Below are 26,140 nucleotides of genomic sequence, written 5' to 3' on the forward strand. Positions count from 1 at the left end.
TCTGTTTGGACCCAGGACCCTTTGCTGGGATGTGGCAAACTATGAGGTTTTGGGTTTCCTGGTAATTGTTCTCAGATCAGCATGATCAACCAAGGCATACACAGTATACCTGAGATCAGTAGGAAAAGTAGCTGTCTACCCTTCTTCACATTTTTGGAGGCCTTTCATTGCACTAGAAAGTTGATATTTTAGTCCTAATTTTAAGGCTGAAGGCAGACTCGTGGTTCAATAACTCTTGTGTAGCTCTGCCCTCTCCAGCAGAACAATGCTGGAGTAGGTGAAAAACCAACTTTTAGATATTTAGACAAATAACATCAGCTGCCTTTTGGATACTTAGATTTTGAGTCTCTGGCAAATTTAGCCACAGGAGATAAATGCTACCACAGACTATTTTGTTCACTCATCTATAGAGGTTCTATCTACACCATACTATCACAGTGGTGTTAAGAACTGGAAAGGAGCTGCTCCATTCCTGAAGCTGAGTCTCTGTTTTAATTAGTCAAGGTATTTACTATCAAAAAAACTTATATTCAAATAAATTGATTCCTGCAGCCCAGACACTAAAACCAAATCCTTAATATACTTGGTTCTGTATCATGATATCTGAGTTCTTGACACAGATTTTGTTCTTGTACATTTCCCATACATGCCTCTTTGCCTTTTGTTGCTATCTGTTAGTGACAGTGGAAGTAATAATCAGTGCCTATAGCTTGTGCTTTTTTGAGAATTTGAAAAAGAAGCTCTCTGACCACGATCTCAAAGTGTGTCTGGCACAGCAGTTCCAGCGTGAGAGGGCATGCTCCTGAGTGGTTAAGTCCTGAATGCGAGGATTCTCAATAATGGGGAAGAGGAGTCCCTTATGTATGGCTGCTTGTGTGGGTGGAATATATTCTAAAACCTCATTCTTTTATTTTGATATGCTGTAGAAAGTCTTATATTTGAAAAAAAAAAGAAAAAAAAAAAAAGCGCACAAAGAACCTTTGTAGTTATAAATGCTCAAGTGTACAGATACAGTAAAGCAAGTATGTGAAGACCAAGCTGAAACCAACAGAGATGCCTTGTTGTGTGAAAATCTGGACTGCGTTTTCTCTAATTGGGGAAGTGCAGATTGGGAAGAGAAAGTGAAATTAGTATACTATAAAATTACTGATTACTGTTTAATGCCTACAGTACCAGTGATGCCATGTAGGGAAAAATTGACATCTTCCTGCTCTGAAGAGACTACATTAAGCCTCAGAGAAAGTTGAGGGTTTGATACTCAGGACCTTCAACATTATCTATAACACAACAAAGGATGAAAAACTAAAGATGAAATAATAGGAATTGTCAAAAAAAGTTTAAAGATACAGAGAAATCAGAGAAAACCAGAATGGGGAGAGACTCACTCAATCATCAAATGCATTCCCTATCCCAATGCAAGGCCTGCTATTCCTGACAAAACACTTGTCTAAGTTGTTTTTAAAAGTCAGCAGCATGGTGAGTCCAAGCAATCAGATCCAATCTTTAACATGATTCTGAATCCTTCTTGCTGAAATTCTGTTCAGAAGAAGAAAGAAACTGGGGGGGGGGGGGAAATGGGAGGCAGTTTTTTATTGCTCTTCATGTTGAATAAATTAACAAAAGCAGAAGTAAATTTCTTTATAAAAAAACATGTTTCCATTATAAAAACCTTCAGAGAGAAAAACTGAGTGTGCAGCTCCTTTCTTGGGTCCAAACAAAACACAAGTACAATAGAACAATCTTCACAGTTTATGCTACCAGTTGTAATGCAATTTTCTGTTATGCTGCTACATGCAGAGGATAGATAAATATTTATGCCAGATCACAGATGAAAAGCACAAGTACTGTATTTCATTGATTTATGCATTGCAATGTACCGAATGCTGCCTAGGCAGGATTAGAGTCAAGGATCATTTTGACTTCCATTTCCATGACTTTGCATTTAGGAAACATACCTCTCCATACTGTACTTTTATTCTGCCCCTTTTTGGGGTTTTAAAAATAATTTTAATAATCTTTACTGAGTACCAATGCTACTGGCAAATATCCTGAGCTTCCATCTGATTAGTGCTAGGGTTGATATTAACATATGCATTATTATGATGTTCACAGAGCTGGTAGTCAGAAGTCCTGGTTTAAATTGATTAAGAATTTGCTTTAAAAATTGGAGTCTCTTTTTTCAATATTTATTTTTTTCAGTGTGATTCTAAAAATCAGTCAAAACAACAAGGCTTGAGATTTTTCTAAATCCTAGGAGATGCAGGGTGTTGATTCACATTATAGGGTTGGCTTCAAAGTGGAGGTTGAGATCTGTATTGGTTTTGCCAACATTTTGATCTAGACTACTGGAAAATGTTTTGCTATAATGTTAGAACAACTCTGTACATTCGTGCTGATAAACTGTGGCACACATATGTGTCCAATACTTTTATAACTACAAATCTCTGATCTATTATGCATGGCTGATGCTTTGGCTGTATCTCCAGAGTCTTAATTTGCTGCTGAAATCAGTTCTGCTCTGTGTCAGAAATAACATGCTGCCATGGTGATAAACTGTGACTTTCCCTCTCTGAAATATTAATGACCCCCTGGACTCTGGCAAATTTGTGCTCATCCACATGGTGCCAATTTTAGTGAGGTGAAAACAGAGGTAATATAAAACTTAGACATATAGTCAGTTTTTGTCATCAGGCATGAAAATTAGGATAAACAAGAGTAATCATTAGTATAACAAATTTTCTCTGTGGATATATCTTCATCTATGGGAAATACATTTGAAGTAAATGGGACTGTACTGAAAATAATGATTAAAATGCAGAGCCTGCTTTTTCTGAAAAGCATTTCCCCTGATTATTTATTTCCATTAAACATATGGAAAGCAAGTTTGGTGAGAGACTAGTCCATTGTGTGGATTCATGCATTCTTACTAGATCACGCAGTATTTGCAGCCTGCTATTCCATCTTTTCTATTGATAAAGTAGGACTTTATAACCAAATCGCCCTTCTTACTGAAACAGCAAATCGGTAAACTGGATTTCTAGAAGTCCTGCCCCTTCTACCTGGTACTTGGCAGGCAGGCTGATTATTGAGAAATCTGAGGCAAAGGACTCTGGTCTTTGTTAGGGCTGATTACATTGCTGTCAGAGCATATATGGTAATGCTTTTTGTGCACTGGTTATCTAGTGGTAAATAAAAAAGTGTGTAAATCTGTCTGCACAGTGTTCTTGGGTGGACAGAGAGAAGAAGGCAAACTTTCTATTGCCCAAATTAGAAACTGTTAAACATCACCTACTTGTTTTGAACCCTGCATATACCCCTGTATGTACTTCTGTCCCATGCCTACTCAGAAAAGGAAATCAACAGAGACATACAAAACACATGTGAATGTTGTTTTAAAGAACAGGCTCTAAGAAAGAGGCTCTGGAAAGGTTTTAAAGAACAGGCATAGGATTAGTTCTACACAAAAACCTTTGAGAGCTCTAATAAAATTTATGATTGCTTATGATCTGTTCAAACTGCTGGGCATTATCTCTCTGACATTTGAATTGGAACAAAGATCATCATGCAGGTATAATATTAACACTCCCCTCCCATAACATTTTAAAGGAGGAAAATCGAGGTCAGCAGACTTATTAATTCTTGTGACCCAATTAGAGATATGAGCTGCCACCCCATATAAGGAGTTTGTGCACTCTTAAGGGTGGCTGAGTACTGAGCAGATACTAAGGACAACTCTTGATAAAAAATTTTCAAATTGGTTGAAAAACAATATATGTAAAAAGCTGTTTTGAGTAGCTTTTTAAAGCAAGATTTTTCAGAGTGGAGTGACATAAACACTACTGATGTTTGCTTGTCTTTTCCGTGCAGTAGATGGGGAAGGTTTCAGTAGCTCTCCCAACATGGCCTTCCTTCATTTATCTGTGCTAAAATGCACTTGGTTTACCCCAGACTCTTCATTATATTGAACTCCACCTAAATGTGAGTCTGCAGTCCAACAAGTCTGCCCTCCCAAAGTAAGAAAACAGATTTCCTCTTAAAAATTGTATGTGATTATTCTGTTAGCAAACCATTTAACAGTATTCATGCAAGCATTCAACTTTCATCCATCAGTGCTCCTTGTGGTTATGATAGCAATTCTCTTGAAACAGAATTTAATAAACATAAAGCTTCTTGTAGGCCAGAATACACAAAAAGTATTTTCTTAAATTCCCTGTTCTAACAAAACTTACATTCATTCTGTACACAGATCCACTCAAATATAGATAGCATCGGATGACTTCGCAGAGGACATTTCAAGACTTGAGTTTATTAACACTGCTATGCTCACTCAAAGCCCTGCTTCAGTGTAATAGATAAGGAAAGCGAGAACAAGTCTGCTGTCATACCTAAAAAAATGCCCCTGCTACCGTAGCACTTGCCAGTGTGATCACTAACATTAGTGAAATTATCTCTACATGCGTTGCTTCCCGCCTCTGGGTATTTTCACCACTGTGTTTGTCCCAGTGCCATCCTGTGTTTCTGCCCTTCCTCTCCCTTCCTGCACCTGCCCTCCCACCTTCTCCCACCCATCAAGTATATACAAGACACAGAAACACATTGGTATTTACCTTATAAACACGGATCCAAAGCTCTCTGTAGGGCTGACTGGAGAGTCATTACTTGACTTTTGGAAGCTGTTCTGACTTTCAGAACAAAAAATGGAGTCCTCAAAAGAATTCCTTTTTTTCTTCATTTTAATGGAGTTAAAGGTAATTAGGACTAGGTAAATTCACTTCGGGAGCAATCCTTCATACACACAGATTTTCACTGTGTTAGGAAGTGCAGTCTTGATATGACTCCAGCTCAGGCTAGTTTTAAAAAATCAGTTAATGAGTAACGATGTGACATCATAAGGTGTGTTTTTTTTCTGCAGCACTTTTAGGCTTACTTAGAAACAAAAGTCATGAAATCAAGGTTCTCTCTGTCTTTGGAAAAAGAGAGAATGTAAAAGAAGAACTCTCATCAAATTGTGCTTCATTTTTGGTACAAACCTGTAACATGGTCTGTTATAAATTCTATTTCATGAATTATCTACCTGTCTCTAATTATCCAATTGAATAACATAACTGTTAATCTTTCAAAAGTGCCTGTATCCAGCCCTCCTGACATGTCAAAGTTATTACACTTCTCCAGTGAGAAATTTCTGCACATGCATGCATCTAGCTGCTGTAAAATCAAGTAATTTCAAATACTTAAATACAGATATTTTAATTGTCAATGCACAAAAAAACAACTAAGCAAAACCAGTTTGCATAACAATTTCTTTTTTCATAGGAATTGGCTAACATTAACTACAAGCTTACACAGTGTGCTGTTTATTGAATACGACTATAATTAGGTTAGTGAAAACAGTGATACACAATGTTTCTTTAGATTGCAAGTCCTTATATAATACTGAATTCACACCCCACTGCTAAACATCATTTGTGGTCTGCTTGGTTCAAAGGGAACAAACTGACTGTTCTAAGACTGAACAAACATTGAATGTAGCATTCTCTTTCTATTCTTAGCATCTATATATACATTATGAAACAATACAAATGCATTTGGACTGTTCCCAGGTTTTACTTATGAGCTCAGATACCCAGTTAAACAATGATGTCTTTCTTAATTTTTTAATTTTTTTTAAAAAAATTGGTTTATGGTTTCATTGCATGACTAAATACCTGTTTTTTTAAAGTATAAACTTTAATTTGATTATAATTAAGGAAACTACTGAAATCTGGAACTGTTAAAATACAGGATTAGCATAATAGCTAAGAAGCAAAGCTAAAGATGAAACAGCAGTTTCTTTGGAAGTGAAAATTCCAAATAAATGTGAGAAGTCCTGAGAGAAAAAAAGATAGAAAAAGAATAAAATATTCACTCTTCATCATCTTAGGTATTCCCTTTGAAATGGAAAAAAATTGACACTTGGACTTAGGAATAGTGTTTAAGTTGCTTGGAAATAATTGAGTTGAATTTCTTATTTGTCAAATGTCTTCTTAAATCTCCTTCAGTGTCAATGATGCATATTATTGGTTTCTTGCTATCTAGCCCTTTTTGTTATTCTGATTCTGCTGGATCCTGTGAGGTCATAGACTGTGAACACAGTACTAGCTATCTAGGCAGAGTCTGTACTTTATTCCTTATTCATAAAACAAGTAATATAAACTTCAACAAATGCTGTAAACAAAAGCATTTCCCTCTAGTCAGAAGGAAAATTAGCCTTGGCTCTGTTGTGTTGTTCACATGTAACCACTTAGGACAGAAATTCTTAATTCTTTTTAAAGAAACAAACATCCCTAAAACTGATTAGAAAACTTAAGTGATGTAGTGAGCTTGTAAATCATTAATATTTATCTTTTAAAACAATCTATTTGTATAGTAAAATGTAACGAAAATCCAACATTGAACGTCAGAATGGCAAGTATGTTCCTTCTCTATGTTAGCACAAGTGCAGAGAGGGAACATTTTTACAAGAACATTTTTAGCAAGGAGCAATAATTACATGATTCCTTCCTTCAAGTTTATGCATCTTTGCTGTTGTCCACAAAAGAGTTAAGTTCTCTTACAGAACACTGTGCTTCCCTCTAAACTGCTGCATTCCATCATATGTTACCACACAGTAAGTCTGTGATTTCCAGCTTGCCATTAAATGATCACATCATGTATGTATGCCTGTACTGAAGGACTTCTAGGTTTGCCCATGCTAGAGCTTTACTCACCTGGTCAGGTACTTAGCTGATGAGTTAAATGCTCTTGTGGCTGGTATTACTGAGCTAGTTTAAGACTAGCTCAATCCTGACTACATAGAGTCATAGAATAATTCCGGGTGGAAAAGACCTTTTAGATCAACATCTCCAACCATAAACATAAAGCTGTGAAGTTCACATGAACTTTGGTGCAGTGACTTTGGTGTTATATATGGTCATGTGTAGCAAAACAAACAGGTTTGTGTGAGAGTGCTCTGAGACTCTTACTACTGCTCCTATTTAAGAGGGCTTGCTTTTCTTGAGTGTTGTAGCAGTAAATGCCTGACCTGATGGGAAGAGAAGCAGACGTGCAAGATGGATTCTGGGTGGAAGCAGAGAGATACAGTGATGGTAGTGGTGGCATTTTATACCCAAGGGATGGAGCTTTCATTTCCTTATTATAAGGCCTAGAAAAACTGAATTTACTGTTGATTTCTAGTGCCCCTGCATGACTGTGACGAACAGGAGATGGTAGTTGGCAGTTAGGAGCCCTAAATAAGCCTCTTGATGATGCCTCTATCAAAGATCAGACTTGATTTCATGCCAGGGGATCTAAGCTGATCTAAGCTCAATGTTGGGATTGCCCTATTGTCTAGGGTTAATGGAGTGGTGTTTTGGAAGCAGGGGGGCCATGGGGCTGGCTCCTATGGGAAGCTGCTGGTAGCTCCCTCAGTTCCAATTCTAGCTCCTTCTTGTCCCAAGGCTGAGCAGGTATGGGAAGCTGGATGTGCCTCTGCAAGTAACATATTCAAGAAAGGGAAGACAAAACTGCAAAAATATTTAAAAAAGACCTGCAGAGCAGACGAGAGAAGGAATTGAGAGAGATGCCAGAGCAAAGACACCAGTGACAGTGGAGATGGAGGAAGGGAGGGAATATGCCTGAGCAGAGATTTCCCTGCAACCTGTGATGATGGCAACTATCCCCCCGCAACCTATGGAGAAACACGGTGGAGTAGTCCCTGAAGGACCACAGTGAGGTAAATGTGGATTTGTAGCTCCTGAATGTTAGAGAGTCTCTTGACTCCATAGAAATTGAAGTAGGTGATAATAAGGTGGAGTGCCTGTGGGTCAGAATCAGAGGGAAGGCCAACAAGGCTGATACTGTGATGGGAGTCTGTTACAGACCACCCAACCAGGAGGATGAGGGTGATGAACTCTTCTACAAGCAGCTGGCACATGTTTCAAAATCGTCGTCCCTTACTCTCGTGGGTGACTTTAACCTGCCGGACATCTGCTGGGAATTCCACACAGCAGAGAGCAGGCAGTCTAGGAGATTCCTAGAGTGTATTGAGGATAATTTCCTGATGCAGCTGGTAAATGAGCCTACCAGGGATGGAGCCCCACTTGACCTACTCTTTACAAACAGAGAGGGGCTGGTGAGGGATGTGGTGGTCGGTGGGCGTCTGGGACTTAGTGATCACGAAATAATAGAGTTCTCAATAATCAGGGATACAAGGGGGGTTGTCAATAAAACCTCTACATTAGACTTCCGGAGGGCAGATTTTGGCCTGTTCAGAAGACTAGACCAGAGCATACCCTGGGAAACAGCCCTTGAAAACAAAGGGGTCAAGGAGGGATGGACATTCTTCAAAGAGCAAGTTTTGAAAGCTCAGGAGCAGGCTGTCCCGGTGTGCCGAAAGGCGAGCCGGCGGGGAAGATGACCACTCTGGCTCAACAGAGAGACTTTGAAGGAAATTAGGATTAAGAAGAGGGCCTACCGGTTATGGAAAACAGGGTTATCTACTCAAGAGGAATTCAGGAATACAGTTAAGTTATGTAGGAAAAAAATTAGAGACACAAAGGCACAACTTGAACTAAATCTCGCCACCTCTGTGAAGGATAACAAGAAGTCCTTCTACAGATACATCAGTGGCAAAAGGAGGGGCAAGGAAAACATTCATTCTTTAATGGACATGGATGGGAATGTAATTGTCAAAGACGAAGAAAAGGCTGAGGTATTTAACACCTTCTTTGCCTCAGTTTTTAACAGTAAAACGGGCTATCCTGAGGACAGCTGGCTTCTGGAGCCTATAGGAGACAAGAATCTAAACACCCCCCCTGCAATCCAGAAGGAAACTGTCAGTGATCTACTGAGCTGCTTGGATCCCCACAAGTCTATGGGACCAGATGAACTCCATCCAAGGGTGATGAGAGAGTTGGCAGAAGAGCTCGCCAAGCCTCTCTCTATCATCTACCAGAAGTCCTGGCTCACTGGGGACATCCCTGATGACTGGAAATTGGCCAATGTCACGCCAATCCACAAGAAGGGCCGGAAGGAAGACCCGGGAAACTACAGGCCTGTCAGCCTGACCTCAGTGCCTGGCAGGGTTATGGAACAGATCATCCTTAGTGCAATCACACAGCACCTGCAGGATGGACAGGGGATCAGACCCAGCCAGCACGGGTTTAGGAAGGGCAGGTCATGCCTGACCAACCTGATCTCCTTTTATGATCAGGTGACCCGCCTGGTGGATGAGGGGAAGGCTGTGGATGTGGTCTATCTGGACTTCAGCAAGGCCTTCGACACCATCTCCCACAGCATCCTCCTGAGAAAGCTGGCTGCCCACAGCTTGGACAGGAGCACCCTGTGCTGGGTTAAGAACTGGCTGGAGGGCCGGGCCCAGAGAGTGGTGCTGAATGGGGCTGCATCCAGTTGACAGCCGGTCACCAGCGGTGTCCCCCAGGGATCAGTGCTGGGCCCAGTCCTGTTCAGTATCTTCATTGATGACTTGGATGAGGGGATTGAGTCCATCATCAGCAAGTTTGCTGATGACACCAAGCTGGGGAGAAGTGTTGATCAGCTGGAAGGCAGGAGGATTCTGCAGAGGGACCTGGACAGACTGGAGAGATGGGCTGACTCCAATGGGATGAGCTTCAACAAGGCCAAGTGCCGGGTCCTGCACTTTGGCCACAACAACCCCATGCAGCGCTACAGGCTGGGGACAGAGTGGTTGGAGAGCATCCATGCAGAAAGGGACCTGGGAGTCTGGATTGACAGGAAGCTGAACATGAGCCAGCAGTGTGCCCAGGTGGCCAGGAAGGCCAATGGCATCCTGGCATGTATCAGAAACAGCGTCACCAGCAGGTCCAAGGAAGTGATTCTGCCCCTATACTCAGCCCTGGTAAGGCCACACCTTGAGTATTGTGTTCAGTTTTGGGCCCCTCAGTTCAAGAATGATATTGAGGTCCTCGAACAGGTCCAAAGGAGGGCAACCAAGCTGGTGAAGGGACTCGAACACAGATCCTATGAGGAGAGGCTGAGGGAGCTGGGGCTGTTCAGCCTGAAGAAGAGGAGGCTCAGGGGAGACCTCATTGCTCTCTACAACTACCTGAAAGGAGGTTGTAGCCAGGCGGGGGTTGGGCTCTTTTCCCAGGCAACTCTCAGTAAGACAAGAGGGCATGGTCTTAAATTGTGCCGGGGGAAGTTCAGATTGGCTATTAGAAAGAATTTTTTCACGGAAAGGGTGATCAGACATTGGAACGGGCTGCCTGGGGAAGTGGTGGACTCTTCGTCCCTGGAGACATTTAAAAAGCGACTCGATATGGCACTCAGTGCCACAGTCTAGTGACTGTGGCGGTAGCTGATCAAGGGTTGGACTCGATGATCTCTGAGGTCCCTTCCAACCCAGCCTATTCTATGATTCTATGATTCTATGAAGTGTCACAGGTGGGCAGATGTGAAGCTGTAGCTTGTGCAAGGTTGTGCATCTGCATCAGGGTAGGACCCCGTGTCAGAGGAGGTGACTGTTCCCAAAGCAGCCGTGACTCTGTGTGCAACCCAGGCTGGCGCAGTTCCTAAGGGACTGCACCTGTGGGAGGGACTCATAACGGAGGGGTTTGTGAAAACACTGTCCCATAAGAGGGACCCTGCGTTGGAGCAGGGGAAGACTGTGAGGAGTCCTCCCCCTGAGGAGGAAGGAGTAGCAGATACAATGCGTGGGGAACTGACCCCAAGCCCCTCCTGTCCCTCCCCTGTGTCCTGAGGGGGAGGCCGCAGGGAAGGGATCCTGGGCTGGGAAGAAGTCAGGGGTTGAGGGGGAGGAAGGTATTAAAAGGTGGTCATGTTTTCTCTTTCTCCTGGTAGAGTAAATTAATTTTTTTCCTTCCCAAGTTGTACCTGTGGTTTTTTTTGGTTTCTGTAACTGGGGGATGCAGTTTAGGCCCTGTCCTAAAATATATTTTTCTGCTGAAGTCAGTAACAGCTTTGGGTTTTGTTTATATACAGTGAGGTGGGCTGCCTCCAGCTATAGGCACTTACTTGAACCCAGGTGTTTGTATTATTGGTGTGTGTAAACACGTAATTTACCAGTAATTGCTATATCCAGAGTGGTCTCTGTGGGCACCCTGCTCCATTCTTGGCTCACCTTTTTAACCTGTTACTATACAACCCAGTCACCAGAAGTTGCCATCTGAAGGTTGGGATTGTTTGCTTTTAATAAATATGAAATAAAGTAAAATTCACTGTTTTCTAGGTGCATCCTATAAGACTTCATGTAAAACATTAGTAGCTACTTGGAAGGACTGATGATTTTAACTAATTTTCAGTCAGTAATTGCAGAGTTTTGACTCTAAATGTAAATAAAGGTGCTTTGGATGCTTTGGCAACAGTGGTCACAAACCACTGTGCCACTTCTGACTAGCTAAAAGACTGTGACACATTATCTTGAAACTGAATTAGGTAGTAATTCATGCTTTTGTGTTCTCTGAACTTGATAATTGCAATTCTTTTGTCTGTCAGGAAGCTTCACATCCCAGGGGCCTGACTACCACAGAAATCAGTGGCTGTCTGTGTGGTAGCCTGGCAGAATACTGGGACCCTATTGCTCTTGGGGTACCCTGACTTTTCATGAGTGGATGCCTTGCAAGGTTTGGATGGATTGGATTTTGGGTGGATTTTCTCCTCCCTGTCCCACAGCGGGGCATGGGGGGCGAGCATGCAGAGGCCTGGTTGGTACTGTCTGGGCTTAAACCCTGACACCTATTTAGATTTAGATACTTCCTGAAATTTCAGCTATAGAGGTGTGTTGCAGGTACAGTACTTAGCTGCTTGCTTCAGACCCGTTAACAGCAGTTAACAGACACCAGTATCTTTTCTCTTTCTGATGCAGTGGATCAGGTTTGGAGAGAAGTTGATACTCCTAATGGTGTGGCTTTCTGCTTTACAGGGACTTCTCCCCAGAGAACTGTTCTTCATGTTCTGAAGAAATTGTTAGCTCACTGGCTTGTAAGCTTGAATATGCTTTTTAACTCTGTTTCTTGCTGTCTCATATAATAAAAACAGCTTCTCACCTTGATTTCTTTATTCTCTTCTTGTAATCTACTTTTCTTCAACTTGGGTATTTGTCCAAGTGTAGCCTTATTTTTCTCAGTTACCAAACTATGCCCTTTAATTCTGACCTTTGTCACTGACACTGTTATCACTTACCTGCTAGACTGTATCTTGTGAAGTCTGACACTGTTGCAGTTGTTTCTGATAGGCAGGCAAAGGGGAAAAAAAAAGCTATTGGTGTCCTTAAACCTCATGCAATTTTATTCTCAGTCTGCAGTGGTCATCACTGAAAGGGTAGAATTTACCCTAAAAAATTTACAATTATTTTTTCCCCTATTATCCTTATGACTGCCGCAATTTTATTTTCCAACATGAGTTACTCCAGGAAAAGAAATGGTAGAGGTTTTCTAATTTCTCAGTTCCTGAAATTTCTCTTCTGAGGAAAGAGATACAGGGAAATGTATTAGTAATGTCAATTGTGTTGCACATATTTTAAGTTCCAGTGTCTTACTAAAATGATATTACTAGGAAGAAAAACAAGTTTTGAATTCTGGGTGTTCAGAGTGCTTTCATTTATGGTAGGAAAGCCCTTGTACCTTGGGATAGGTAACAGCTAAGAACCTTCATAAAGATTGCAAGCTGAAGTGATGATTAGGGGAGACATAATTAAAACAGGTAAAAGGATGGTTGTAAATACATTCTGGACAAAGCATTCAATTTTATCAGCATCCAAGACTGACCTTAATCATCAATTCAATCAAAAAACCCAACTGTTGTACTTAGGTCAAGATGCAATACTAGTGATTTGAGATGGTAACGAATGTTTTAATGCATAGCCTTAGAAGATTCTACATCATGGCTGCAGTGCTGCTACAAAGCCTTAGAGATCTTATAATGAAGAGAAGGGGAATGAATGAGTAGGCATTTCATCATTGTGCTGAGTCTCAGAAGTTACAGGTCTGTAAACTGGAGTAAGACTGTGCATAATTAGTCTGTTACGATCCCCAGAATAATTGGGAAGAGGGCAGAGGGGACACAATATTTAACTAGTAGCCTAAAGCACTGAGTTATTGCTTTATGGTTTTGTCTGGCATTAGGTTCCTATGTTTCATTCCCTCTTTAATCTTAGGTTTCTTGGTTTTCCTTTGAACTTATGTTTGATCTATTCCAATCTATGCCTAATGTGCAACAGTGGCTGACGGTGACAGCAGTTTTTACCAAGTGAGTTTTGATTTGTGCCTGTTTCTGCTTAAACTTACACTAATACTTTGTTGAATATGTGGGATGCTAGAGGCATATACCTAGGACTGCTTTGGCTCTTCCTGTGCTGCTCTGAATGCTGTCTGAAACTACAACTGATAGAATCACAGCACATTTACGGATCAAGGAGACAGAAAACTTCAGCTAGTCAGGTGCAAAATGGTGAGAATGAGAGTATAGACACTATGGTAAACAAGAGAATATAGACATGTGAAACAAATAGACTACTATCATCTTATTTTTTCAGGGTACTTCTTATTTGATTGGAAAGCCTTTTCTTTGCCTTATGGATGTTTGCAGAATATGCTTTAAACTGGTATTTCAGCTTTTTAAGTGGCTGTATTTCTCATTCTTGCAGTGATGTATAGTGTCTTGCAGTACTATTAGTCCAATCATTAAAAATGTTTTTTCTATTATCTTTTCTCAGTAGTATAGTAAGATAGTAACAACAAAAAAAACAACAACTTCTTATTTACAAATTGAGTTTGGTGAATTTATCAAGGTCACTTTTTCCAACTTTCTGTGGTAACAGTAAGGGCTACAGCCAGACTTAGAGTGAAATGTTGCGAAGAATGAGAAGTGGCAATACCTTACCAAGCTGGTGGCTGGTGACATGAAAGTAAGAAATAAATTCAGTAAGCAGCAGTAATGCTGAAAATTTCTGCTTTCTCATAACATGGTCGTCTCCAAGGTGAGCTAATACTAGCTGTCTTCCATCTAGACCTCTGCTTTATCAAACACTTCACGTGGTAAAAGGGGTGCTGCTCTGTGCAGTGTAAAATACCATTGCTTACTGTGTAGTGACACCCCCACTCAAGGACTACATGGTCAAAGGCATTAGTGAATGAAACAGGAAATTCCAGCAATGTTTAGCTAGCATATCAGCACCAGAGAGATGCATGAGATAATAATCATGTTGGTGAGTTTGCAGTGGGTAATAGTTTTCAATAAAACAACGTGATGGTAGTAGGAATAAAGCTCCAATAAGGCCAGCTGTAATATGTAATGCAGCAAATCATTAAAATGAGAAGGGCATTTGAGACATTATACAAAAACCTACCAAGGTGAACAGAAGCTTCATTAACTTCTAATCAGATCACTGTGAGACAACTTCGATTTCCTCAGGAAGTGATTAGACTAGCCTACGACTAAAAAGGAAACAGATCCAGAAAACTTAGGCACTTCAGACCTATTTTTCTATTCTTTATAAGAACATTAGCAACCTACTGCTCTGATGTAGATGAGAATATAAGCCCAGCTGTCACTTTCTACCTCTTGCCATATATTTTTATTGTGTTGAACACAAACAATAGGAGGAAGGGTTGGAGACACAGTTTAATCTCATGTGATTGCACTGTAGAATGCTTCCTGAAAGTGAACCAAAAAGACGTTTATTAATTTTTTTTTCGCATGTCTTTTCAGAGATAAATTTCTGTCTCTGCATATGAAAGCATCTATTTTAATCCATCTTTCTCTGTGCAGCTATGTTAAAACTGAAACTTTTTTTGTCCAGATATGGCAACTAGAAGGTGCCTTCTGAAGGCAGAAGAGGAACTAAGGTTTAAGTGTGTCTCACTTCCTTAAAGATTTTATTATACTTAGCTATAAATTAAGTAAGCATTGCTTCTCTCCTTGAAAGGCAATGGAGAGCATAGAAATCGCATTGTTCAGAAATGGTTTCATAAGCAAATTTCCTGTTGACAACCTTGATGTTTATTTCTTTGTTTTTGCTTTTCTTTTTCCCTTGGTTTGCTTAAACAACCAAGCAACTTCTTTCGTTCTGTGACGAACACTTTCAGGTGTTGTGAATGAATTGCTATATATCTTGTCCTCCCTGGAGCATTAACTGCTGCATTTGCTGTGTTGCCCAGCTCCTTCTGTTCCTCTGTCACTGGGAGCACAATTACAATAATGTAGTTTAGCACTTGTGAAAGAGGAGACTATCCAGGACTTTGGGGTTGCTTCTCTTTTAGTATCAGAGGAGACAAATAGCTGAATGGATGGAGGGTGTCACTGGAGGCTGCTGCTGAAAAACATAGGCAGGGTGAGCTGGACTGGGGAAAATGTGACTCTCCCCAGAAGGTAACAGGAGACCTGGTCACATGACTTTTTTTCTTCATTTTTCACTGACAAGGGCTCTGTCCATACCACCAAAGCTGCAAAAGGCAAAGGCAGGGACTAGAGGAAGGAAGGTCCACCCATAGTAGGATAATAGTTTTGAGACCATCTAGGGAACCTGAAAGTGCCCTAGTCCATTGGACCTGATGCAATTCATCCTTAGCTCCTGAGGTAAAGGACAGATGAAGTTGCAAAGCCTCTCTATATTTGAGAAGTTGTGGCAGTGAAGTTCCCACTGACTGTCTGGAAACATAACCCCTCTTTTCAAAAAGGGGAAGACAGAAGATCCAGGGAACTACAGGGCAGTCAGTCTTACCTCTGTGCCTGGCAAGATCATGGAGCAGATCCTCCTGGAAACTATTATAAAACACATGGAAAATGTGGAGGTGGCAACCACTGTGGCTTCACAAGTAGCAAATAATGCCTGACAAATTTGGTGGCCTTCTACAATGGGGTCACAACATTGGTGGCCAAGGGGAAAGCAACAGATGTCATCTGTGTGGACTTGAGCAAAGCATTCGACAATGTCTCGTATAACATCCTGGACTCAAAATTGGAAAACTACAGATTCAATGGATGGGCCACTTGGTAGGTAAGGAACCGGCTGGATGTCCATGCTCAAAGAACTGTGGTCCATGGCTCAATATCCAAATGGAGACCAATGATGACTGGAGTTCCTCAAGAGTTGATATTGGGACTGATGCTGTTTAACATCTTTGTCAGTGATGTGGACAGTGGAATTGAGTGCACTCTCAGCAAATTTGCTGACAGCACCGAGCTGAGTGGTGTGGTTGTCATGCTAGAGGGGAAGTATGCCATCCAGAGAGGCCTTGACAGACTGGAGAGTTGGGCCCATGCCAACATCATGAAGTTCAATAAGGGAAAATGCAAGGTCTGACACCTGGATTGGGTGGAGAATGGATTGAGAGCTGCCCTGACAAAAAGGATTTGGGGGTACTGGTTGTTGTGAAGCTCAACATGAGCTGGCAGTGTCCACTCGCAGCCCCAAAAGCTAACTGTATCCTGGGCTGCATCAAAAGAAATGTTACCAGCAGGTTAAGGGAGATGATTCTTCCCCTTTACTCCACTGTCATGAGACTCCACCTGGGGTACTGCATCTGCTGTGGAGCCCCCAACATGAGAAGGACATGGAGCTTGTGGAGAGAGTTCAAGGGAGGGCTGTGAAGGTGGTCAGAGGGCTGTAGCAGCTCTCCTATGAAAACAGGCTGAGAGAGTCAAGGTAGCGCAGCCTGGAAAAGAAAAGACTCTGGGGAGGCCTTATAAGCAGCTTTCTAGTACCTTCAGGAGCCCTACAGGAAAGGTGGAGAGAGACTTTTGGCAAGGGCTTCTAGTGATAGGACAAGGGGTAATGGCTTTAAACTGGAAGAGGATATATTTATGTTAGACACTGGGAAAAGATGTACTATGAGGGTGAAAAAACACTGGCCCAGCTTGCCCGGGGAGGCTGTGGATATCTTATCCCTGAAAGTGTTCAAGACCACAGCAGATGGGACTTTGATCAGCGTGGTCTAGTGGAAAATGTCCCTGCCCATGGCAGAGGTGTTGGAACTGGATGATTTTTAATGTCCGTTCCAAACCATTCTATGATTCTATGATCACAGCTGTAGTTGCAGAACTCATTTGTAGCTACAGCTGCTGTATGTATGTCTGGTCAGCAAATTGGGGTTGTATAGTGAGACCACAGAGAAGGAAGGAGCCTGGAGCACTCTTCAGCGAATGCATGAGGTATTGGTCACCACTGTAGTTTTGTTATTTTTTTTCTTTCTTTCTTTTTTTCCTTTTTTTTTTTTTTTTTCTGAAGCTAGTAGGCATATAATCTGCAGCCTAATGGGTGATTTACAGTATACATCAACAAAAAATTCTTCTTGTGCCAATATTTACCATTTAAGAGACCTTGCCCCACATCACCTACTTATAAAGAAACTACGATTATACAGTGATAGATTATAACAATAGTGCCTCATTAGTGAAAAATACCCCTGTGCATGTTCTAATGAGGAGCTTAAAACAATGTACAAACAGCAGCTAATGAAGATAATGCCACTCTCGAGAGCTGAGTATCAGTATATCTGTTTTTACAATTACATTAAGTGAAACTTGAGGATGTGAGGGTGTTTGGGGAAGGCTAAGGAACTTTGCTGATTTTGATCTAGTCTCTGTTACCAATTAGTGCTGAGTGAAAAGCTTGTTCAACTCATCTATGTCATTCAAGTATGTGAGGTAGGGAGAGTCTTCAAAACTTTAGCTCTTCAGTTTGACTAGTAAAACAGGTCTGTGTCCTTGGGTTCTCTAACACTTCAAATGAATTACATAAAGGTATTGTTTGGCCAGGGTAATTTTGATCCAATAATCTGTGCATGCATTCCTAAAGTGATGGAACTGGTCACAATACTTCTGGACTTTTAACAGCTAGCTTTAAATTTCTAACAATTTTAATTTTGATACAAACTGTCTATTAATTTGCTTTCTGAGTGATCTAATCTGCCAATAAATTATTTGTGTTAAGAAAAAAAAGAAAATATCACAAATAATTTTTTTTGCTCACTTGCTAGTTTTGTTGGCAATCTTTAATGGTTTTTTTTTTTCAGTTTTACATCTAAAGGGTTAAATTAATCATCTGCAGTCATACTTAGGATCAGCTTTGGCTTGTCGTCACAATCATTACTTAGTTTAAGAAGCTTGGTTTTATGCCTGTGTCCTGAAAAATGATGGTAAAACTTAACTATTTTGTCTTCAGGTATGATTGTGACTTTGCATATATAACACCAGTTTTCATCAGCACAATATTTTGTGTGTATTGTTATTGAGTCAGGCAGTAGATATATTCTTTGCCTAACATCTATTCAACCACAATTTTGTGGTGTGTCTTGTTTCTAAGCTTTCCTATATAAACAAAGAAAGGGAGATTGGGTTCTTTAGTGAACATCTGCAATTACTGTCTTGAATTCTTCTCTAACTTTATTTAGCTTCCAGCAAAAAGACATCTGTTTCCTAAATTCTACTGAAACTGCTAATGGTAAAATATCCACAGTTTTTTATTTTGACTCATGTTTTCTGATGCAGTCTGCTGTGCTTTATTGACTTAGTACTTTCCACTCTACACTCCCTCATCCTTCAGTACAGTTTCCCTACAACTCAACTCGTTATTCCTGTGTGGAAAGTTTATTACTTTTTGTGCATGGTTAACTTTCTTTTTCCAGCTCTGATGATTCAACTGCCATTTTAGCACCAACATTTTCTGGAAAAGCTGTATCTTTTTTTTGTTTGCTTTATTTTCAACCCTGGTATGCCCCAAGAGTATGGAAGGGCATAGACTATTACTTTGAAATTAAAACATAATAGTGTAGGCCATCTGGAAAAAAATAGCTGTTCTCTTTGTGTGCAGTGAACTTGTGACATTTATCAGTGTATCAATTGGAAGAAGTTCAGGAAACAAAAGGTCAGGTCCTGCTCAGTGCAACCTAAATGTTTTTGTTTTATATATAAATATACAGGAGAACAGTACTTTCTACTGGGTCCTGACAATCTGGTGGCCTGTGTTGGGTGTGATTGCTTTCTTCTTCTACCTGTGGAGCTGGAGTCAAGGACCCCACACCAGCAGACCTCCTGATGGTGATGCAGCCACCACTTCCCATTTGCTTGGGATAGCGACTTGTACAAATGGTAAACTGCAGGTCCTGCAATCAGTTTTGAAAACAGCACTGCTAACATTTAGTGTGTGATTTTTTTACAGCTTGGGTTGAGTTTGGGATATTTAATAAGCCATTTATTTATTTGTTCTAAGAGCTATTCTGGTAACAACATTTCAGTCAAAGAGCATTCCTTAGAAATATGCTCTGAGAATGCTATTGTCTCTGCACTGCACTTCTTAATAGTTAACACAGCTTTTCAGCAGTCTGTCTTAAAAAAACCCAAACTTTTTCAACTTCTATCTGTTGGTCATTCTGACTCTCATAAAATTTCTAAGTATAGTTTATTTTTTCCAGAATAGAAATTAAAGAGGTTGTTGGGTGGAACAAAATGAGAAAGCTGAGATCTGAAAGTGGCCCAATGTCAAAGCAGATGTTTGGAAATCTACTCGTGAGTTATTTGCTAGTTTTAATGCAAAATGACAAAATAAATTGAAGGAAGTCATATGTATTTTCTCTATAGAAGTATATTTATGTTGCTTTTTACTCAATGGTGTCTACATTCTGTGACAATAATGCATTTTCTACATCTGAAAGTACTGGATAACAGAGTAGAACATGTGTCCGTCTAATATGAGTAAGCGCTAGTGAGATCAGCTTTACCTTATTTGTTATGTGGATGTTTTTTGTTTGGCACTTCCAAGGAAAGCTATGAAAATTATGGTGAATAGTTCATATACTGCATAGTGGTTCTGCTGAATGGTAACTAACCTTTGTAACTTAACAGCTTGAGTATTCACAAAAAAAAAAAAAAAATTGAGGAAGGGAAACACTTGGGCATGTGTCTAGTTCTGAGTAGTCTAGTTAGCTGCAGACCTATGTAGTCTGTGTTCTGCTGTAGCTTCATTGCTTGCAAGTCTTGGTTTAGTGGTCAGGGCAAAACAACCACGATGTGTCTACTACTCCCCTCTCCCCCCCAATTAGGGGAAGATAAAAGAGGGATAAGGAAGAGAAACTTCAAGGTTGGAAACTAGAGCAGGTTTACTAAAACATGGAAGGAATAGTAACACATGGGGTAATAATGAAAAATATACAAATATTTACAAAACCCTGTCTCAGTGGTCACTAATACAAGTGCCTGAGAGTCCCTAGGTGTATCCTGCTGAGCATGTGATGAGGTGAAGACAAAGAACATGGGCCTTTTTCCAAGGCATTCAAGCACAGGAAGGAAGAAGGGAGTAGGAAGGGGTGCATTCCCACCTTCCTGGCTTTTATAAGATATGGCAAGGAATGGGAGGGAACACTGACCTCTCTCTGTGCTCCCCCCACCAGATCCCTCAGGGTCCTGAAGACCCTCCCTCTGGGTCCTCATAGCAGCACCATAAAAGTAGCCTGCCCCACTCAAACTATAACAAGGGCTTAGTTGTGTTTTTGGTTTCTTTCTTTCATATCCTTAGTCCTCCAGGAGGATATTTCTCATTATCCATTTCATAAGCAAAAGCTTCAAAATGTCATATGTTTGGTATATTGGCCATGTATGTTAGGAAATGCTATGAATGCCTGGAACTTAATGCTACTGAAAATAGAGTTGATAGTGACAATAGGGTTGAGTGTTTATGGGTAAGAATTAGGGGAAAGGCCCAAAAAGAAGACATCTTTGTGGGAGTCTGTTATAGACCACCAAATCAGGATGAAGAAACAGATATAATATTATATAGATACTTGAGAGAGGGCTATCTATTACTTGCCCTTGTTCTTGTTAGGGACTTCAGCTTCCCAAATGCCTGCTGGAAAATAATACATCAGATTGGTTCTTGAATGTGTGTTTAGTGTGTATTGAGTGTGTAGAGGATAAACTCCTGACATGGCTGGTGAGAAAGCTAACTAGGGAAGGCATCCTCCTGAACCTGCTATTGATCAACAGAGATAGACTTGTGGAGGATGTTAGTTAACCCTAACCCTGCAGAGATGCTGTACCTAGCTGCAAGGGTGTAAGGGTGGGAGTTTGTGTACAGGGTGTGGGCTGGATGCACTGTGGTGGTAAAATGGAGGGGATATAAGGCTTGACAGCAGCAGCTGCCTCTGCAGGCCACACATCTGTGCTTTTTGGGGGGTGGTTTTCTTTCAGAGGTGGGTCTAATGAAAATACAGCTTTTGCTCTCCTATTGTAGCCAAGTCTTTGCTTGTACTTCTTGATCAGATGGGAATCATCTCTCTTGAAGCTGGGGTGGTAGTAGCCTTTGGAGATGGGTAAACACCAAGATAGTAGAGCTGAGCCTTGTAACGGCCAAAGAACAATGTGGGTCTTGAAAAGGTGTGTTAGGCATTTGAAACCTAAACATGAGGCTGACAAAAAGGTTATGCTCTGGTTCTGTTAAGTAATTGGCCAGCCTTGTGATTTCACCTGAGCAAGAACTAAATCTCAGAATATTTCCTGCCTTCCTCTCTCTCCTCCATTACCAAGGCTTACATTACTGTATGGTTAAGCTCTTGTGCCAGAATCACACCGAGTTTCTTCATGTGCAGGGGAAGTGATGTACCTTGCTGGGTGCAGAGGGTGCTGCTGCTTCTTTTGCCAGAAGTTCATTAAGTGAGACAGATGTTTCAGAGTTGTATTCCATTTTGGTGAATGTGTAGAAATGGAGATGACAGCAGAAGTTTTTTATGCTGTCAGTTTCAAAAACTCTCCATGCCAGCACTTTCTTCTGGGAAGGCTTGTACATTGATGGCAACACAGATGCCATCATCAGCCCACTGAATGGACTGAAAGCAGTGGCTTTGAAGAACTCTCCAGAGCTTTTCAGCTTTGCTAGAGGTCTTCTCTGAAGAAATGGAATGAATTCCTTTGGTGCTGTGCTTGGAACTGGCTTTTGTCCTTAAGTGACGCTAGGTCAGCATCACAAGGTGCTATGTTGTTCCATCCTGGAATGATGGGGAGTAGTTGAGTTGGCCAGCTCAGTGAGCTCGTCTGCAGCAGAAGCAGATGACAATTCTTCAAGATACATCTCTCTTTCAAACTCTCTTGTAAGGGTTAGGCCAAAGTGGTGCCCAGCTGTAGGCTGGTCAGATGGGCTTGGTCCTGCTAGATAGCGAGCAGCAACTGACACTGGCTGTTGCTGAGGAGATGCATTTGCCAAGCAATGTGGGTGAAGGGAGATAAAAATCTCCCCAATTCCACCTTATTTCTTCTGTATAATAAGAAGGGCTCTTTGATTTCAGTAGCACTCCTGTCCAGGGCAGATCCTGTGTCCAGGTGATGCTCCCAGATTTCAGCATTCTCTCTGTAGAAGCAACTGGAAATAAAACACTGAGTGAATCTTGCAAACCATTCATATGGCAGATATGCAATGCCTGCACCTTGTTTCTTTGCATAGGTTCCTGTGGTTGCATTTAATACTTCAAATTCAGAAAGCAAGCCATTAGGATCAGTTATGCCTTATAAACCTTTTAAAATAAAATCTCCTTAGAAGAGAGCTGATTGTTGTTTGTATGGTTGGTTGGTTGTTTTTTTCTTGTTGAACCTTTCACACATGCAGAAATATCCATATTCTCTCTACCACAAGCCCGAATATTTTTCTGGCAGTCTAGTTGTTACTTCATGAGCAAAGCCTAATGATTTACTGAAACTTAATAATTGTAATTTAATTAAAACAATAGTAAATCTCAATTACTTCAAATAGATCTTACAAAGACTTGCATCTAGATTATATTATTTTACTATTATTGGTGCAGTGTGTGTTCTACTATATCAGCTTTTGAAATCTTATTTCTTAGTACTGTGACAACATACCCTTTGTTCAGTAAGGTGACCTTAAAGCTTTTATTTTGTACTAGTCCACTGGAAAGGAGTCCAAAGATACAGCAGGAAACTGAAGATTAAAGGTTGAGTTCCAGATCTGGAGAACTGCAGTTTGTTCCAAAAATACATGAGTCATGTTCACTTGCACTTTGCAGAGCTTGCGAACATCTTTGCATCATAAAGAAGACCTCAGTCATGACAGTGACAGAAATAAGAATGCTCTAGATAAATTAATTAAACAAACCCACAAAAAAAAAAAAAAAAAAAAAGAAACCAAAACCAAACCAAAACAAACAAGCAAACAAAAGAAAAACCCCAACCAGACAAAAACCCCACAGCAAACAAACCAAAAGCAACACAGAAACTCCTAGCAACTACTGAATGTTCTCCAGCAGAGACTATTACAAGGGTTTGGGAAAAGGCTATGGATTCTTTTTTATTTTCACTCATTAATTATGATCATGGGCAAAAAGGACTTGAATTGAGGGTAAAATCTATTTATCACCAACCAAATCAGAGCAGGATAAAAAGAAAACAAAGATAGATCTGAGATACCTTACTCCACCCCTTCCCTTCTTCCAGGGCCCAAATTAATTCCTTTATTTATCTACCTCTTCCCCCACAGCAGTGTAAGGGGATGGGGAATACTATCAGTTCATCATATGCTATTTTCTTCCACTCTTTCCTCCTCAGGATGGAGGACTCCTCACAGTCATTGCTTGTTCCAACACAAGGTCCCTCCCAGGAGAGAGAGACTGAGTTCCTCCCACGAGGTGCAGTCCCTCAGGAACAGACTGCTGCAGCCCACAGAGTCACAGCCTGCTTTAGGAACAGTCACCTCCCCTGATGGGGGGGTCCTCCATGGTTGCAGGTCCACGTCTGTTCCACTGTGCTGCTCCATGGGCCACAGGGCCACAGTTGCCATCTCAGCGTGGGCTGCAGGCAAACCTCTGTTTGGGCACTTACTGACTGTCCTTGTTCTCTGACCCTTGGTATCTCTGCTCAGATATTGCTCTTGCCTCCTCTTCTCCTCTGTCCTGATGATCTTACAGCAGTTTCCTTAGCCACTTATTGAATATGTTGTGGCTGATGGGCTTGACCTTGGCCAAAGGTGAAGTTGGATTTTGGAGGTGGGGGAACTTCCATCAGCTTCTCACAGGAGTCACCCCTGTGGCATCTACCTTGCTACCAAACCTTGCCACACTAACCAATACACCAGCTCAATCCTGCATTAAATTAAAACTCTTTTAATATTGCTGATGCCACAAAACCTGAAGCAGCTGTTAATTTTGTCGATAAAAAGACTTAGTTTGCATCATGCTTGGTAGTTTTGTTATTTCAGACTCTCTTGTCCGGGTTAGGCCAAAGTGATGCTCCACAGGGTTTGGGCTGCAGGTGCAAGTCAGGCAGTGAGGGTCAGCTATGGCTGGGGTGTGTGGTGGCCATAGCATGGCCAAAAGAGTGGCTGGTTGCTTCAGATGTCAGCAGTCTCTCCATAGCTGTTTTGTAGGAGCAACTGCAAGTAAAACACTGAGTGCATTTTTCAAGCAATACAAATAGGAGATATGCTAAGACAGTGTGATGGGTGACGAATGCTCCACTTTCACAAAGAAATCAGTAGGGCAGTATTCACAACAAAGTGTGAAAAATGTAGTAAATTGTGAGGCTGGACAAAAAGTAGAAGAACAACATGAATATGCTCAGTACCCTCTATTCAGTGAGCATCAGAATCGTGGACACTGGATTAGACAAATTACGATCTTGTAGAAAGAAATTTGATTGTGTAGTTAAGGCTACTGCAATGCACAAGGAAGACCCAAGTTGTCTGCCTGAACATCTTTACTTCTATCACAACTGATATAAAAAACCCCAAACCTGAAGAGGTATATGGAAATGGAAGGACAGTTTCTTTTTTCAAGTCTTGAGTCCTTCCAGAGAAAGTCTTACATGAGGGGATACAGATCTTTCTTCCTTTGCAGGTATCTTTGTCCAAGGACACTATTAAAGGATCTTCTAGATGTTGGAATAACCCATTGATGGCTGCAGAAGCTTCCTCAGTTATTAGAAATGTGTACATACTGATGTATCAGCAGGAGAATGAACCAGCTTCAGGAGAATAAACCAAGTTCTGGGTGCAACTTAGAAATAGGATATCCTTGCCTGCAAGAGTTAGAAGAGATAATGAAATGGGGAGGGAATGGTGATGTTTCTCTCTACTTAAACTCCCTGTAGAACATCATATTGGCTCACAGTCTTCAAAACTTCCACATAAATTTTAGAAAAGTTTCTATACAGTATCTCTATTATTTTTCCTAATGATGAAAGGCAACAGTAAAGATAGCTGAAGAAAGGGTGATCCTGAGGAGAAGATCTGGGTTCCTAAAAGGGATTGGTGTTGCCTGTGGGACACTGCTGCCTCCAGTTGCTATGTCACTTATTAAGAATATAAGCTGCACTGATGCTACAGCTTTTTGTGGATCTTCTACTTTACTTGTTTTGTTTTCCTTCTAAGAACCTGAGGTACCATTCAGAGAATGAGGATCATATAAAAAAGGTAATGCTGATGTCTGTTTGAGAGTTTATTCTGTGCTCTAGAAAGGTTAAAGTATTTTTCCAGACAGCATGCATCTTGAAATACTCTTAAGTGCAAAGGAAAGAATTACCGTGCAATTCAGTTTTCTTTAAGAAACTACTAGCCCCTGCTGGTAGTGGATGCTTAGTTTTACTGCTGTCTGTGGCTCTGAAGCTGTTAAATTATGTTGTTTATGGTGTCATTTTTTTTATAATGACATGCTTTTGTGTCTACACATCAGTTTTTGGAATCATAATCTCAAATGGACTGAGGGCTTTTACTGTAATTTAAAATATCTTCAGATTAAATTTCTGAAAGCCTATGAAGCTCTGAAGACAAAAGGAAAAATTCTGATACATAGTTCTAAATGATTCCTTTATGATTCCTTTAAAAAAAATCAAAACTATGTGTCTAATCAACCTTGCCTTAAAATCTATGTATGTGGAAAAAAACAGTTGTAAAGCAAGGGTTAGTAATGTTAACAACATTATCTACACAACCACAAAAGAACAAGATGGTTTTATTTTTTGAAAATTGTACTGCTTGTAATTGCAAGATAGTAATTCAAAAACCGAATTCCAGCTTTATTCTGACCACTGTTATAAAAAATTTGGTCCAAGAGCACAACTTTTTCTAACAGGAAAACACAACTCCAATTTGCCCTGTATTATTTCTAATCATACAGACAGCTTTGTACTT

At 40.7% G+C, this 26,140-nt stretch overlaps 1 protein-coding gene across 2 annotated transcripts in view; it reads right to left on the reverse strand.

Moving 5' to 3' along the window:
• Nucleotides 1-4,775, reverse strand: part of GRAMD2B (GRAM domain containing 2B) — a 45,978-nt gene extending 41,203 nt beyond the window's left edge. For both annotated transcript variants that reach the window (XM_030467898.1, XM_008492548.2), the window contains exon 1: nt 4,608-4,775. In XM_030467898.1, coding sequence (XP_030323758.1) covers nt 4,608-4,732 — 125 coding nt within the window. In that variant the 5' untranslated portion in view covers nt 4,733-4,775. The remainder of the gene's footprint in view (nt 1-4,607) is intronic.
• Nucleotides 4,776-26,140: the final 21,365 nt, after the last annotated feature.

The sequence above is a fragment of the Calypte anna genome, chromosome Z (assembly GCF_003957555.1).
Source record: "Calypte anna isolate BGI_N300 chromosome Z, bCalAnn1_v1.p, whole genome shotgun sequence".
In the NCBI taxonomy this organism is placed as follows: domain Eukaryota; kingdom Metazoa; phylum Chordata; class Aves; order Apodiformes; family Trochilidae; genus Calypte; species Calypte anna.